This window comes from Phoca vitulina, unplaced genomic scaffold (assembly GCF_004348235.1).
Source record: "Phoca vitulina isolate PV1807 unplaced genomic scaffold, GSC_HSeal_1.0 scaffold42, whole genome shotgun sequence".
Lineage (NCBI taxonomy): Eukaryota > Metazoa > Chordata > Mammalia > Carnivora > Phocidae > Phoca > Phoca vitulina.
In genome coordinates this window covers 1,036,297-1,050,595 of record NW_022589745.1, presented here as the reverse complement: position 1 = coordinate 1,050,595, position 14,299 = coordinate 1,036,297, and the positions used below count along the sequence as shown (strand labels likewise).

General features: G+C 54.2%; 1 protein-coding gene across 13 annotated transcripts in view; it reads left to right on the top strand.

Annotated features, from left to right (window-relative positions):
• MYT1L (myelin transcription factor 1 like) overlaps positions 1 to 14,299 on the top strand; it is a 418,649-nt gene that overhangs the window by 386,766 nt on the left and 17,584 nt on the right. For all 13 annotated transcript variants that reach the window (XM_032430012.1, XM_032430004.1, XM_032430005.1 and 10 more), the window contains 3 exons: positions 5,769 to 5,831; positions 10,280 to 10,363; positions 11,928 to 12,149. In XM_032430012.1, the coding sequence (XP_032285903.1) occupies positions 5,769 to 5,831; positions 10,280 to 10,363; positions 11,928 to 12,149 (369 nt within the window). The remainder of the gene's footprint in view (positions 1 to 5,768; positions 5,832 to 10,279; positions 10,364 to 11,927; positions 12,150 to 14,299) is intronic.

Here is a 14,299-nt window from a genome sequence, read left to right as displayed (position 1 = left end):
GCAGAACTGCTCCCCCCGCAGAACTGCTCCCCCCAGAACTGCTCCCGGCAGAACTGCTCCCCGCAGTCGGCGGCGCCCCAGCCAGCCCCCTGGGGGCGAGCGGTGGCGGTGCAGCTGGGAGACCCCAGGGGCCCCCGAAGGGGCCAGGGCTCCACTCCCCAGCTCAGAGTGTCCGCCCCATGGCTGTGTCACCAGCTATTTCTGGAGGGAGGCTGGGCTGGGGGACGCTTGGAAAATACTACGTGCCCGCATGGGGACCTCTGTGTCCAGCTGCAGAAAGCTCAAAATATGCATACTTAATACTGAATTTCCAAAAAAAAGAGAAAATTATTGAATGCCTTACAAGTTAAGAAGCAATCTGCAAGATTTTATCTTTCCTTGAGTTTCAGGTAATATATCTAAGAAATTGTGCAGAAGTAATGTATAGTGCTTTTAAGTGACCTGGTTTCGTGCCATTTGGGGAGAAAATTGCAGAGGTATGGCGTAAGAATCAGTATATGTCATTTTTCAATTAGAAATATCTTTATTTTGCACTCCTCTGAATTTCTTTATTATTTCCCATTTATATGACAAAAAATCAAAATAAAGAAATATATTTTCAGAACCATATCTCTTAAGACAAAAAAAAGTGTTTTTTGAATTGAACTTTTTATATAAATGAAACAAAGACATATATGTGGCCTGAATCATTCCAATTTACAAATACATTTTACTACTAGAGACAATGCCTAATTTTACATTTTCATGTTTCTTTTAAAATTGAGGGCCATAAAAAATTATTTTTTTATATATATTCTGTGTTTTACTTACTAAGTTCGCTTGATAGAGTTGCCATGGAAGAAATGAGCAAGAAAGGTTGTAAAGGGCCTTCCCGTGAAATTCTCCCAAGAACTCGAGTATGTCACTCTGACGTTTGGTATGATCATTCCGGATCTTCAGTGAGTCCTCTTCTGTATATTTTTAGCTCTTCTACTCAAATCAGGGCATGTCTGCGAGTCAATCTTCTAGGGCAGTTTGACGAGGTAGGTCAACTACACAGAGAGTGAGGATGCAGTTCAAACACGCCCACAGTGTTTTCAGCCTCTATCAGATTTTTTAAAATAAGTAATTGACTCTTATCAAGATAAGAGATCATGAGCCTCCAAATATTTTTTTCCTGTAAGTTGATTTTGGGGGAGACAAGCTCGGTCTCCCCCAGCAGGCCTGCCAGCTCAGACTGAGCCAGACGTGAATGCCATGAGTCCTGGGCTGGTGCACTCAGGGTGGATTGCCTCTTGGTCTTCAGGACAAGGTCATTCCCCAGGTAGTAGACAGTGAGAGGCTGGCCCAAAGGAGCCTGGGGCTTAGCCACCTGGTATCCAACAAGGATACCTCGGCAGTGCATCCGGGTCCCCCGGAACAAATGCTTGTGTGCGTGGAATCTGCCTTGGACTTTTTCCGAGGTGCTCATGACGTATCACTAACAGGACTGATGCAACACGGTTGACCGGTCTCAGCTCATGATGTGTAGTAACAGGCACTTTAGTGTGGACATCTGTTCAACTGGGAGAAAGTGTCCTGTTTTAGATGTCTTTCTTAATATAACTATTTATTAAATCCTCATATTTATTTTCAAAAGAGGGGGGCATGATAGCACATGGAGGAAGCACTTTAAAGATATTCTTATCAATAATTAATTGATGATACAACTTGTCAGTGGATTTAGTGATTTCCATTTTGCCCACCCTGTCTCAGGACAGGGGTTTTGTAAATGGGAGAAAACAACACGGTAGTAGGTTGTATGTCTTGCTGAGGGACAAAGCAGGGACAGGCAAGAAGCAGGGTGGTCTATTGTCACATTTTTGAGATGTGCGCCAATGCAAAATCACATGGTTTTCATGATTATGTATTTTATGTATAGACATTAAGTTATGTTTTGATATTAGGGGATATATCTCATGACTTCATGATATACCTCATGTGGGTGTGATCAGTGACAGTTCCTATATAGGTCCAAGCAGAACGTGTCCTTGGGTGGGGAGTAGTTGAGAGAAGCCATGAGCACACAGGGCGTTCTGGGAGGTTTGGGCTCACAGGTCTCTTTGTTGTCTTAGATCCACAAAAGCAACACAAACCCAGTTCACTCCTACTTGAGAAGGACTAGTTCCATGAAATCAGAAATCCAGAAGTTTTGTGAATGGTCCTGATATTTTTTTTTTTTTCAGATTTTGCTTGGATTCTGCAAAACTTAAACACTTTAAAACATTTTATCATGATTTTTCCCATTGCCATTCTTAAATGTCTTTTTAAGACCAATATTTCCAGCCAGATGATAACATGCACTACCCCAAATTATTTCCTCTTGGTGTTACTTAAACCCAAGACAAATGCAAGATCATGGATAAGGCACAAACGTTTTTTGTCTTGAAGACATCCATGAGGCAGCAAGTCTAGCTCTAAGATCATTTGTTCATCATGTGCGTTCTCAGAGTATTTCCACCAAGAGTACCTTTGGAGGGGAAGAGAAGCGATATTTGAGGCAAGTGTTTTATGTCACAGAACTTTGCATCTCTAACCACGGGAACTTAAAATAGCCTTGGTGCTCTTGTCCCTGATAACTGCCAGGAAGCGCGGAGGGCGGTGAGGGTCTGGTGTGCTTCCCCGCGGCTGCCGAGGACTTGGGCGCGGAGAACCTGTGCCTGCCTTATGGGGAGTTTCCATGGAAACCCAGTCAATCTCTTCTGCCATTTCAAAACCCAAGCTGTGCAGCACATGGGACTGTCTGATTTTATCCACGGGGGATTTTGATTACCCACATGGGCCTCCCTTCACGGAAAAGATGTGCTTGCTCTTAGATGGGGAGATGCAAATCGAATTTTTGTAAATCGATTTTACACCACCCCATTATCAAGGGTCCTGGAGCTGGCTCCATCTGAGAAGCAAAGACCCCTTTTGTTAGGTGAATAATCACTCCTTCATTCACCGACTTCAGAAAATTGTATTTTTGAGGGTTGAGATTTCTTAAAGCTAGGAAATCTGTATGTAAATCTAAGAATTTAAAACAGCCTTAAAGTCTTGAACAGCAACAGAAAAATGACTACGTAGAGCTGATAGAAGAAAGAAACCGCTCTGGGCTGCCTTATGTGGTCCAGAAGCACCACCTAAAGATGAAAGAGCCGAATTACCAGCCCTGACAAAACCGGGAGCGGCTGGGCTGTGTCAGGGGAAGGCAACAAAGAAAGGCCGTGGGCCCCTCTGAGCAGGCATCCCAAGCCCCGGCCCTGGGCTGCAGCGGCAGCGCTGGGCTTGCGCAGTCGAAGGGGGTGAAGGCAGGAGAGCCTCCCCGGGAAGGAGCTCAGGGCAGGCCCGGGAGCAGCTGTGCAGGGGTGTGGCCGGCGAGGAGCAGACTCAGGTCACGCAGCCTGCGGGCTGCAGGCCTGGGACTCCGCCCCATCTGCCTGACTTGAAGCCTTGACAAGAAGAGCAAACCTTTTAAGAAAGCAAGAACTCTTTCTGGAAATGTTTTTTCTTTCCCAACACAGTGGAAGCTCTGAAAATGGGCCAGATCAATATTTTGTTTGTTGTTTGCATGGTGATAGAGGACATTTTAAACGCCTCTTTTTTTTTTTATTGCCTTTGTAAATGGCTTAAACACACAAAATCTACTCTGAAAATCTTTCTCTCTTTTTTTTTTATAATTAGTCAAATCTGATTTTCATTTGCATTAGTTTGGTTATAATGCCTCACTTTAAATCTGAACAGAATATGTCAACCTCCTACAGCCCTCACCAAAAAAAGGCATATTGAAAAATTTCTACTCGTGTTAAAATGAATAAATTTTAAATAAATTTGCACTGAGTGCTTAAATTAGGAAGAGTTTGGGGATTTTTTTTTTTTCCTAAAGCAAAAAGCAAGGCCAAGTGTATATTATTGGCTAGTGGGAAACATTTCTGTTTCTTGATACATTTTCCAAACAGAAAGTTGCATGAAGATGAGCTTCTCTTAGACGGAACGATCCTCATTGCTCTCAGATCGTCCTCCCTCTGCGAGCGCTCTGGGCAGGGGCTCTACTCGCATGAGGTGCCCTGTGGGAAGTCGGCCAGCGAGGTCGAGTCACCCCCCTTATTATTTAGAAAGTAATTACTTAGCAATTGGCAGAGGAGTCTTGTGATCAAACTTTAATTGTACATAACCAGCTGTTACTTTAAAATCAGGTCAACAATCCGATTTGGGGTTGTTGCTGTTCTTGATACATAGATTCCACTTTAAACGCCCCGTTGTTCTGCCTCAAATGCCTGTTTTAAAAATCCTGGTTCCAAGTGCGCACACCAGTGATGTTCGCCTCCCCGCTTGCCTCTGTGCCCTCGCAGTGGGCTGTAAACTGAACTAACCTTCAGTATGATGCGGCAGACACCAAGCTCCGTACCTCGAGAGCGAGAGCTCTGGTCCCTTTCTGAGGACTGAAGGAGGTGTAGACAGTGTCCGAATACCGAACACTGTCTACGCACACGAGTGTCGGCACGGGACGCCCCCAGTCCCATCCCTGTGCAATGCCGAGGGACCCGTAGGGCGCAGGGGAGTGAGCGTTCCCTGGCCCCGGCTCAGCATCCAGTTTCCACCGGGACTCTCCGAGTGCAAAGCAAACTGTGAAACTCCTCAGAAGCAGTAGACATTTATTAACTATGCGAAACGTATGATTTTTGTCCTTGCCAGGAACTCGGAGGCTCCCTGCGTGGGGGCGGGGACACAGGACACGATCCAGGTGTTTCTGCTGCGTGCAGCGCTGCTTACTAAGTCCCTTCATCCTTGGTGGGGTTTGTGTTTTTTTGTTTTTTGTTTTTTGTTGTTGTTGTTTTTTAAATATACAAAGTTTATGGAAAAAAGAACTTTTCCTTAATTTTTACATTCCTGGTGGGTACAAGGAAACTAAAATAGCATGAACTGAAATGTCTCTGTAGTGCCACCTGATTGTTCTTGAGACGGCTCATTTAGGAAGCTGTATGAAGGGCATTAATTATAAAACTCTTTTTAAAGCACATTCTGTCCCATTCGGGCAATGGCAGTGTGGTAGTTAAGAGCCCAGGGGACGTGGCCTCGCTCGGCTCAAACAGGTGTAGTGCGGGTACCGAGAAGTACTCGCCATACCTGGTTGATCGAGACACCTGGCCTCCACTCGGGTCAGCTAAAAAGGCTTCAAGGCAACTCAAACTCACCTGATTGCCCAGCGAATCCCAGCGCTCTGCTCCAGGCCGCTGCCGTCACGGGCTCGGGGCAGCCAGTCAGCCGCCTTGCCGAGAGTCCGTTTCACGGGAGCCCGTTATAACGCTGGTGTTCCCAGTGTAGACCAAGAGCAGTCTCTCAGGCCTCTGTGCACACCCCTCCACGTACGAATCTTGCTTCGCACGTGGCTGCTGAAGCTGAGTCCCACTGAAAGCAAAGTAACAAGAAGGGAGGGTGACATGAACTATTTGGAGGGAACAGACTCTGGAGTAAATAGCATCAGGACCAGGATGCTCCAGGGCTTGTTGCCCCCGAGGCAGGTACTGACGTCCGTGGTCCTTCTGGAAAGTGCCGTTGTGCTTGGAAGGAGGAAGGTAGCCAAGGTTGGTATCTGGTGGTGTGGTTAGTGAACAGGTCCCTGTTCCCAGCCAGGAAGCTTCCGGCTCCATTTGTCTCTTTCAAGTAGGGAGGTGAAGCATTCAGGAATTTGCTTTCTGGATATAGAAGGGAGTTAATTGTTCAGGGGATTTTCTTTCTCTCAATTGCCCGTTCTGCATTTTTAATTGTAGGTGCCCCACCCCTGGCTGTGATGGCTCTGGGCACATCACCGGGAACTACGCTTCTCACCGGAGGTAAGCAAGGCACCTGTTCTCTTCCGCCCTCGCCCCTTACCCCCGGGCATCGGCCGGCTCCGCGCACGCTCAGTTTGGCCCACAGCTACATACGGTCTACAGACTTGGACCGCAGAGCAGCGCCGTCCTCGGGGTCCTTCCCTGGACAGCAAGCGCACCCCCCCGGCACGCACCGGGCTCACCTGCAAGAACGTTTCTCAGCTCAGCCAGCAGCAGCCTTTGCAAATCGGAAGAGTGCCGGGAAAACACCCATCGCAGGCATGTTATAAGGTCCCTGGGACAGTCACTGAGAGGCAAGCGTTCCAGCACCACTGGGAGCTGGCCTCTTAAACAGGAAGATGTGAGCCGCCGGCTGTCCAGCCATTCTAAGCGAGGAGCAGAGCTGAAGACATGGAGACGCGCTCTACAGGACTCATCGCAGGCCCTGGGGCTCCCGAGGAGAAGGGAGTGTCTGAAACGCAGCAGAGAGATCCTGTCATGTATGCCAGGCCATACGTCAGAAGTGAGTTGAAAGAAGCTTTGGATACATTGTCTTCACAAAAGTGGATCCAGACCTGTGGCCAGGTGCCCCAGTTTCATGTCCTGTTCCGTTAGCGGCAACGAGCCAGGGCCAAGGTAAAGACAAGGACGTTCATGAAGGAGGACCCATCCAACAATGGAAAACAGTGCTGCACCCAGAAAATATGGACACTAAGTTATACGATGCTGTCGCCTTGTCAGTCTGAATTTCAGATGATAAAGTGGACGTTCCTAAAGTCGATGAGCATTTGCGCTTCAAATGTATCTCCCACAAGAAGAATAAAGAAGAGGAGGGGAAGAGAGAGAGAAGGAGAGAGGGAGAGGGAGAGAGAGGGGGAGAGAGAGAGAGGGAGGGAGGCGGGGAGAGGAGAGGCCCCTCAGAGAGAGTGTTGGTCGTGGGCTGCCCACCAGAGGGAGGGTGTTTGCCAGCCGACCCCACTGAGTGGATCAGTGGATGGTGTGGAGCGTGTGGCCACCCGTGTGGCCCGGTCGCCGTGGTCAGAGCAGGGGGCACTCACTGGCTGCTAGCACGGTTTGGAGGAGGGACACAGCTCCACGGCGGGTTGCTTCCTCACGGGGATCCTCCTGGGAGCCTCGCACTTCCGTGCTCACATTGCAAGCAGGTTTCGGCAGCTCCGGGCTGGGGCACGCACAGACTCGGAGTGCCCACGGGGAGAACTGAATCGTGGGGTCACGGGAGGATTCTTCACGCCCCTCCTCTCCGCCAGGGCTGTCCACCTGGGTGCTGCCGACACTCGGGGTTGGACGGTGCTTTGCTGTGGGGCGTTGAGCAGCCCCGGGCTCTGCCCAGCAGACCCAGCGGCACCATCTCCACCACTCGTGGCCCAAGAAGGCTCCAGCCGTCACCAAGTGCTCACGGGACCACCCCAGAGATGGGAGCAGCCTTGTGGCGCTGAGCCCGCTGACCGGGCCGGGCGGAGCCCGCCGCTGTGTGCGATGTGGAGATGGAGTGTGACCACCTGCAGTTACCTGCCAGAGCAACATCGCTGCCTTAGAGTAAATTCAATTCAACTAAAAACTCCAATTAAGTATAAAAACTCAAGCCCATTCTATGCTACCCTTTATTTTAATTTACCTTGAAAAGAAATGTCTGAGTGCCCACGTGGCCAGAACTTCCAGCGTCAAAACGTGAACAGTTGCTGGTCCCCTCGTGTCTGACCACGGCACAGGGGCCACGGCCCTTGTCCACAGCGACAACGAGGATCCTCTCTTGAGCCGGCCCTTCCCCCACTGCCCAGCGTGGTCCCGCCACGCGGGTTCCCGAGGGCCCGTCACCCCTCTGACGCATCATCACTCACACAGGGCGAGAGACCCCAAGGCCAGGAGGTGTCCCCCGGCGTGAAGCCGCGTCTGTGCTTCCCAAGAGCCCGCGTGTGCCTCGGACGCCCGGGACCGCCTCACAGGCTCAGAGAGCCGCCGCACACGGAGGCCTCCGGGATGTGCCCTCATGACAAAGACGGTGTTTGCTGAGCACCTGCTCCAGGCCACGGGCGTTACTGAACACTTGGCCTCTCTAGTCTCGCGGTGCTGAGACTGCTATCTTCGCCCTGATCTCATGGAGGAAGCCACACAGCAACCGCATGGCCTCCAGTCGAGGCCCGACTCCCCGGGGCACGTCCACGTGCCGGGCGCCCCAAGCCGTGGCTGCCTGACGCCGACAGGTCGCCGGGGCCTGAGTCGGCAGCTAAAGGAAGGGACCAGGGGCTCTCTGGGTGGGGCCGGGGTCCCAGGCACAGCAAGGACACTCCTCGGGCCTGCTCAGCACGGCCGTCGATCCCCACACGGGCGCACATCTCTTCAGCCAGAGAGTCAGGGACGCAGCGCCTCTCTGTCCACCACGCGAGCCCCCCACACGGCGTTCCCTAAGTGCCCGCCTAGACGCCGCCCGCGCACCCCACCCCGACCCACAGAGGGCAGGGGTTCTGAAAGTGTCGGCGGTGTTTCCAAAATCCATGAGATCTCAGATCCAGACTCAGACACGCCGCGAGCCCCCGTGTCAGGGACGTGGAACCGTGGGACATCTACGCAGGAGACGTCATCATGTAGAGTACAACACAAGTGTCACCTGCGATTCCCGGATCCGAAAGCGTGGCTCAGAGGTGACGGGCTCATCCAGGAGGAGATCGGAGCCGGGAATGAAAGCGGTGGCGGCCGGCACAGCACGGGTGCTCAGCAGGTCTCCCCGCCCAGCCGGCAGGGGCTGAGGGCACACAGAGTCTCCGCTGCACGAACGGCCTGGACGAAGGTGAACGAGCACACAGCTCAGCGCTCGTGGCTTTAGTCGCACGTGCTACGTCAGTGGAAGGCGTCAAGCACGGTGCACGTGACGCAAGGGACAGGGCTCTGCGGGCTCCCGGGCCTGGTGGTCAGCAGGGCCCCTGCACCCAGGAAGACGTCTGGGACGGCGTGCCTGCGAGCGGGCGGATGGAGCGGGGGCGGGGGCAGCGGGGACAGAACTGGTGGCAGGGCCGGGCCCTGGGAGCCTCATACGCACATGGAGGAATTTGGCGGTGAGCCCCTGGAAGGTCTTAAACAGAGTGCCTGAGTGCAGCGCCCATGAGTGCCGGCCTGGTCTAATGCAGCGTCTCGGAGGGAGAAGGTGGCCGATTTCGAAGACACTTAGGACACACTGGGCCCGTGGCTGCAGCGAGGAAGGCAGGGCGGGGCACAAGGAGCGTGAGCACGCCAGGGCCCCGGGGCAGGCAGGACACGGACCCGCAGATGCCGAGGCGGTACCAGGCTCCGGAGGAGCGTCCCTGGGGCTGCAGGTGGTCCCCTGCCCTGGGCCAGGAGCGCCCGCCGGCTTCAGGTCACGGTGACCTGGGCAAGAGCACTTTTCCAGGCAGAGATGAGAAGCCAGACCACGGTGAGGGCAGCTGCTGAGCAGTCCGAGGTGGGGCAAGAGGCCCCCACTTCCCTAGGTTTTACCTCAAAATGGAGTCGGGGGGGTATGAAGGTAGCTGGAGAGAGAGAATGCAGGCATACCTGGTCTTTCCCGCGCCCCTGCTGAAGGAGACAGGCGTGGGGGGGGTAGGAACGCGTGCCGTTGGAGACAGGAGGGGCCAGCTTGGGGCCCGAAGCCCCAGCCCAGAGCCCAGGCCCCCCGCACCCCCCCAACTGCGGGTGCTGCTTCTCACCGCAGAGGAGCCTCACAACGAAGGAAAAAGGCAGAGGACACGGGCTGCCGTGCCGGGGAACAGGCCTCCCGTGGATGGAGCCGCACCTCCACCTGAGAACCCGCATGCTCGGGAGGGAGCTGGGACTGACCCCGGAAGGACGCACCGCAAGCCCAGGCCCAGCGGGAACGGCGGCCGAGCCCCGCCTGCACCACTGCTGCGTGTCTACCCTGGAGTCCGAGGCCACATGTCCTGGGCGTCTCAGTAAAAGGCCTAGTTCCTGGCTCTTCAGTTCTTTGCAAGGAATCCCCTTTATTCTATATATTCTTGTGTACAGTCTCACGTAATGGCCTGTTGTCAGGCTGTGTATACGCCCATCCATACGTGAGTACACTTCTGTTCCAGCTGGGAATGTTCCTATGGGTAAATGTGAGCTTCTCTTTCCAAAATTTTGACAATCCCTCCGCCTTCTGCCGACACACTGAAGTCTACCACGTCCCCCCAGAGGGCAGGGCTGGGGCAAACGGGTCACCCAGAGAGACGCAGGGAGTGCGTGTTCTCTTGCTCCACGTGGCCCCTCCTCTGCGCCTGGCCACCCATCCTCTCTCAGCCGGGCACCCCAGCCTGTCCCCACGCAGAGGGGCTGCCCCCAGAACGGCCCTCCTCCCGAGTTTGTGCTCATGGGGAGAAGCTCCGGCTTCCGCAGAAAGCGGGGTCCGAGCAGCCGGTGCGGGAAGGAAGCCAGCTGCGCCGGCGGAGCGGACGTCTCCTGAAGCCCTGTCCCTTCTCTAGTCTTTCAGGTTGCCCGAGAGCAAAGAAGAGCGGCATCAGGATAGCACAGAGCAAGGAAGACAAAGAAGACCAGGAGCCCATCAGGTACACGTGCAGGCTGGGCAGGGAGTGGGCGGGCTTCCGGCGGGATCAGCGGGGAGGAGGGGACGGCAGTCACCCCAAGGCCAGATCCGGAATCCGCACCCAGAGCCCCCTTGCCGGCCGCCGAATGCACCATCGAAATAGCAGGTGGTGTAGCCAGGGACTCTCCACACATCTGACACTCTGAGTAACGGGACCCCGGACGCTTCCCTCTAGCCGTGGGGGGTGGACCCCGATGCTTCCCTGTAGCCCTGGGGGGCGGACCCCGACGCTTCCCTGTAGCCCTGGGGGGCGGACCCCGACGCTTCCCTCTAGCCCTGGGGAGCGGACCCCGACGCTTCCCTGTAGCCCTGGGGGTTGGACCCCGGACGCTTCCCTTTAGCTCAGGGTGGGAAAAGCAGTTCGCTGACTGGGAGAGGCAGATCCACGAATGTCTACGAAGGCATCAGCTCCAACACTGAAAGCCAACATTGGCCAACATTCCGGCTTTTGAGAATCGTATAGCTGCTGTGTGCCTTGATCTCAGGCAGGCCGTGAGAGCCGTGGGTGCCTGGGGCTTCCAGCACACGGGCAAGCCCCTCAGCCCGGCCGTCCACCCAGCCGTTTGCCCCAAACTGATGCCCAGAACCCAGGTCCCAAAAATCCCTAAGATAAACCTGGCACTGTCTTCCTGAAATGTTGATCTCAGTGTCTTTGGAGAAAAATGTTTGATTAAAACAAAATAAAAATTAATTAAAATAAAAAGTATTAAAATAAACCTTAACAAAGTAAATGGGTACTATAAATTTTGTAGAATGTAAACTTTGCCATTAAAAAGAAAATGCAAAACCCACCAGTTTGGGGCTTATGAGGGGCCCCGACTGAATCACACCCACCTTCTTTGAGGTAACCGTAAGCGGTTGGGGTTGTGTGTCCTTGGTCCCTCCGCGGCGAGAGGTTTCAGAAGCAGGGATTAGCCCACCATTGACCTTTAGCTCCCGCCAACGATTTTCCCCTTTTATTCCCCCAAATGTACCGATGGTGTACCATGTACCAGTGCTATCCAGGAGACTCTATTAAATACTATCTCCCCTGCTTCAAATCCTCTCTGGCTGGAGGTGTTTGATGGCCTGTGGAGAACACGGCCAAGCCAACAAATGTTTTCTAGCTCTAGAGAAAACCACGGGTTTATAAAATCATAAAAAATAATCCTGCAATTTCTCCTTGACTTTGCATTCTCCTACCATAAAAACTGATTCTGTCCAAAAGTGGTGTGTTTTAAACAGCCGCCTGCACCCCACGTGCTACAAGGACAGATTCTTTTTCCCGTGCTGCCGTGCCACACTGTTCACCGAGAGCAGACATCCTGCCCCAAGCAGCCCCTCCGTCGGCAGCGGGCCAGGCATTCCCACGACAGAAGGTCCCTCGGTTCGCCGCTAGGTGGTACTTTCAGAGATTTTCCCCGTCTTTGTCTTTGCTGGAGTAGAGTGTGATGGTTTTTCTTCGAGCCAGGTTATTTTGACCTTGCTGGAGAGTCCACCAGGTATATGGCGCCAAGACCCCAGAGTGTGTCTCTTCTGCCCCCCAGATGTCCCGTTCCCGGGTGTGATGGCCAGGGCCACATAACCGGGAAGTACGCCTCCCATCGAAGCGCGTCGGGGTGCCCCCTGGCCGCCAAGAGACAGAAGGACGGGTACCTCAATGGCTCGCAGTTCTCCTGGAAGTCGGTCAAGACGGAGGGCATGTCGTGTCCCACGCCGGGCTGTGACGGGTCGGGGCACGTCAGCGGCAGCTTCCTCACACACCGGAGGTGAGTGGCCCCCTGTCCTGGCACCAGGCCCGGGCAGCCCCGCCAGGAGTGTCCGTCACGGCCTAACTCGACACCCCCATTTAGAAGGAGAAGGTGAACGCTGCTTCCAAACTCATGACCTTCCCCAGCGAAGAGAGGAAAACCCTTGAGCGTGTTTAAGAAGCAAATCTCATTCCTATCCTGGGTCAGGACAGAGGCTTTCACAGGTCTTGGATCAGGATCCACAGAGAGAAACAGGCTGGAATTCTGCACACATACGAGTATCTGTAGGTTTAATCCTTTGGGCTAAAGATGGCGGGCAGGCCGCACGCAGGGAAGGAGGATGGTGTTCGGCACAGGGGCCTCATGCTGCATGCCTGGCCCAAAACGCATCAGGACGTTTCCAGAAGAGCCAATCACCCCATTGACTTTTACTCGCTTACTTTTAGAAGAAATATATGCAGTTCGATTATCTTAGCAGAAGAGGCCTGTCCGTTGAATCAAAGGGCGCTCGGTGGGTCCCCATGGATGGGTTAGGGTGGGCGGTGTAGACAAATCACAGAGGCCAATGGAGTCGGTTAACCGGGCGGGTGTCCCCAGCTTCTTGGAAACCAGGCTGGAAAGAGAAAGGCAGTAAAGCCAGGTCCAGCACAGAACGAACCGACGTCAGTTTGCAAACCGGGAGTCACGGGAGGTTCAGGAGTACGGAATGAGCCTTGAAATGTTCCTCAAGAGGAAGGTTGATTTTTAATTGTAAAATTCCTGCTCAGGTAGAGAACTCAGATGGGATCAGGGAGCCTAAAGCGGAAACATGAATGCCTTTCCCTGACCTAATCTCTCAGCAATGGCTCAAGGCCCTGGTGTCCCCCGCGGACAGAGGGGCCCACGCAGCCCCACGCGGGCTCACGACTCCGGGCATGCACAGCGACCTTTCTGTCTCTGTGCTCGCATGGACCACACCGCTCGTACTGGGACGGCCCCGGTCCTGCTCTCCAGACACTGACCCCAAGCCCCGGGGTTTGCCGCCTGCCCCCAGGGCCAGGAAGGCTCCCTCTTTGGCCCGGGCCCCTGCCGAAGCCACAAGGTCCCCAGACGTGACCCAGGACACCTGCCCCGCACGAGGGCCACCAGCTCTGCTGGACGAGCTGAGGCTCCGGTCTTAGCCCCACACTGCTGCCTGCACAGGGCCTGGGAGGGGGCATTGCAGGGCGGTCAGAGGGCGTTCAAGTCAGGGCTCCTGCCGTGGGTGGTGGAGCTACACAGACCGGAAGGCTTCTCTGACTATAAAGCTGGATCAGAACGCTGTGAACGGCCACCTCGATGTGCCTGTAGGCAAGGGCTCTGAGCCCACAGGTGTTGGGTGATGGAGCCCCATCTTTTGTAGGGTCTGACTGTGCGTGAAGGAAAACAGGCCAGGGGGCACGTGGGGAAAGGGGATGAACAGCACTGTGAGCAGAGCTGACGGCATTTTGCTTCCATTGTGGTAAAAAACACATCTTCCCACCTTAACTATTTTGGGGTGCACAGCTCAGTGACATTGAGGTCACTCACGATGTCGTGCAGCATCCCCACCATCCATCTCCAGAACTTTGCCATCTTCCCAAACTGATGCCCTGTCCCTGTAAACCCTCGCCCCACCCCGCCCCTCCAGCGCCTGGTGCCCACCATCCACTTTCTGCTTCTACCGTCGGAGTCCTCCAGGGACCCCCGATGAGTGGGATCATGCAGTTTGTCCTTCTGCGTCTGGCTCACCTCACTGAGCAGTGTCCCCCATATGTGGCAGGTGTCCGAATGTCCCTCCTTATAAGGCTGAACCACATCCTATCGTTTTCATTTATGCTGTTGGGCAGGCAAACCGTGATTCCCGGACGGTGTGAGAACAGTCGTCCCGGCGAGAACCCGGCCAGGGGTGCAGACATTGTCTCCTGGAAGCTGTGGCCCCGCCGTGGGGAGCGACGGGCCGTGGGCCTCCCAAACCTTAAGGCCTCGGTTAGGAGGGGCCCTGGGAAGACCCCGCTGATGTGCTGAGACGCGGGGTTCCGCCTCTTCCCCCTGTGCTGTGAAAACAGCAGGTTTAGAATCAGAACAAAGACTTCACGGATGCAGAAATGTCCCGTTCGTCCCCTTTCCCCCAAACTGTGGCGGCTCCTCGGGCGGTAAAGGGTGGTGTT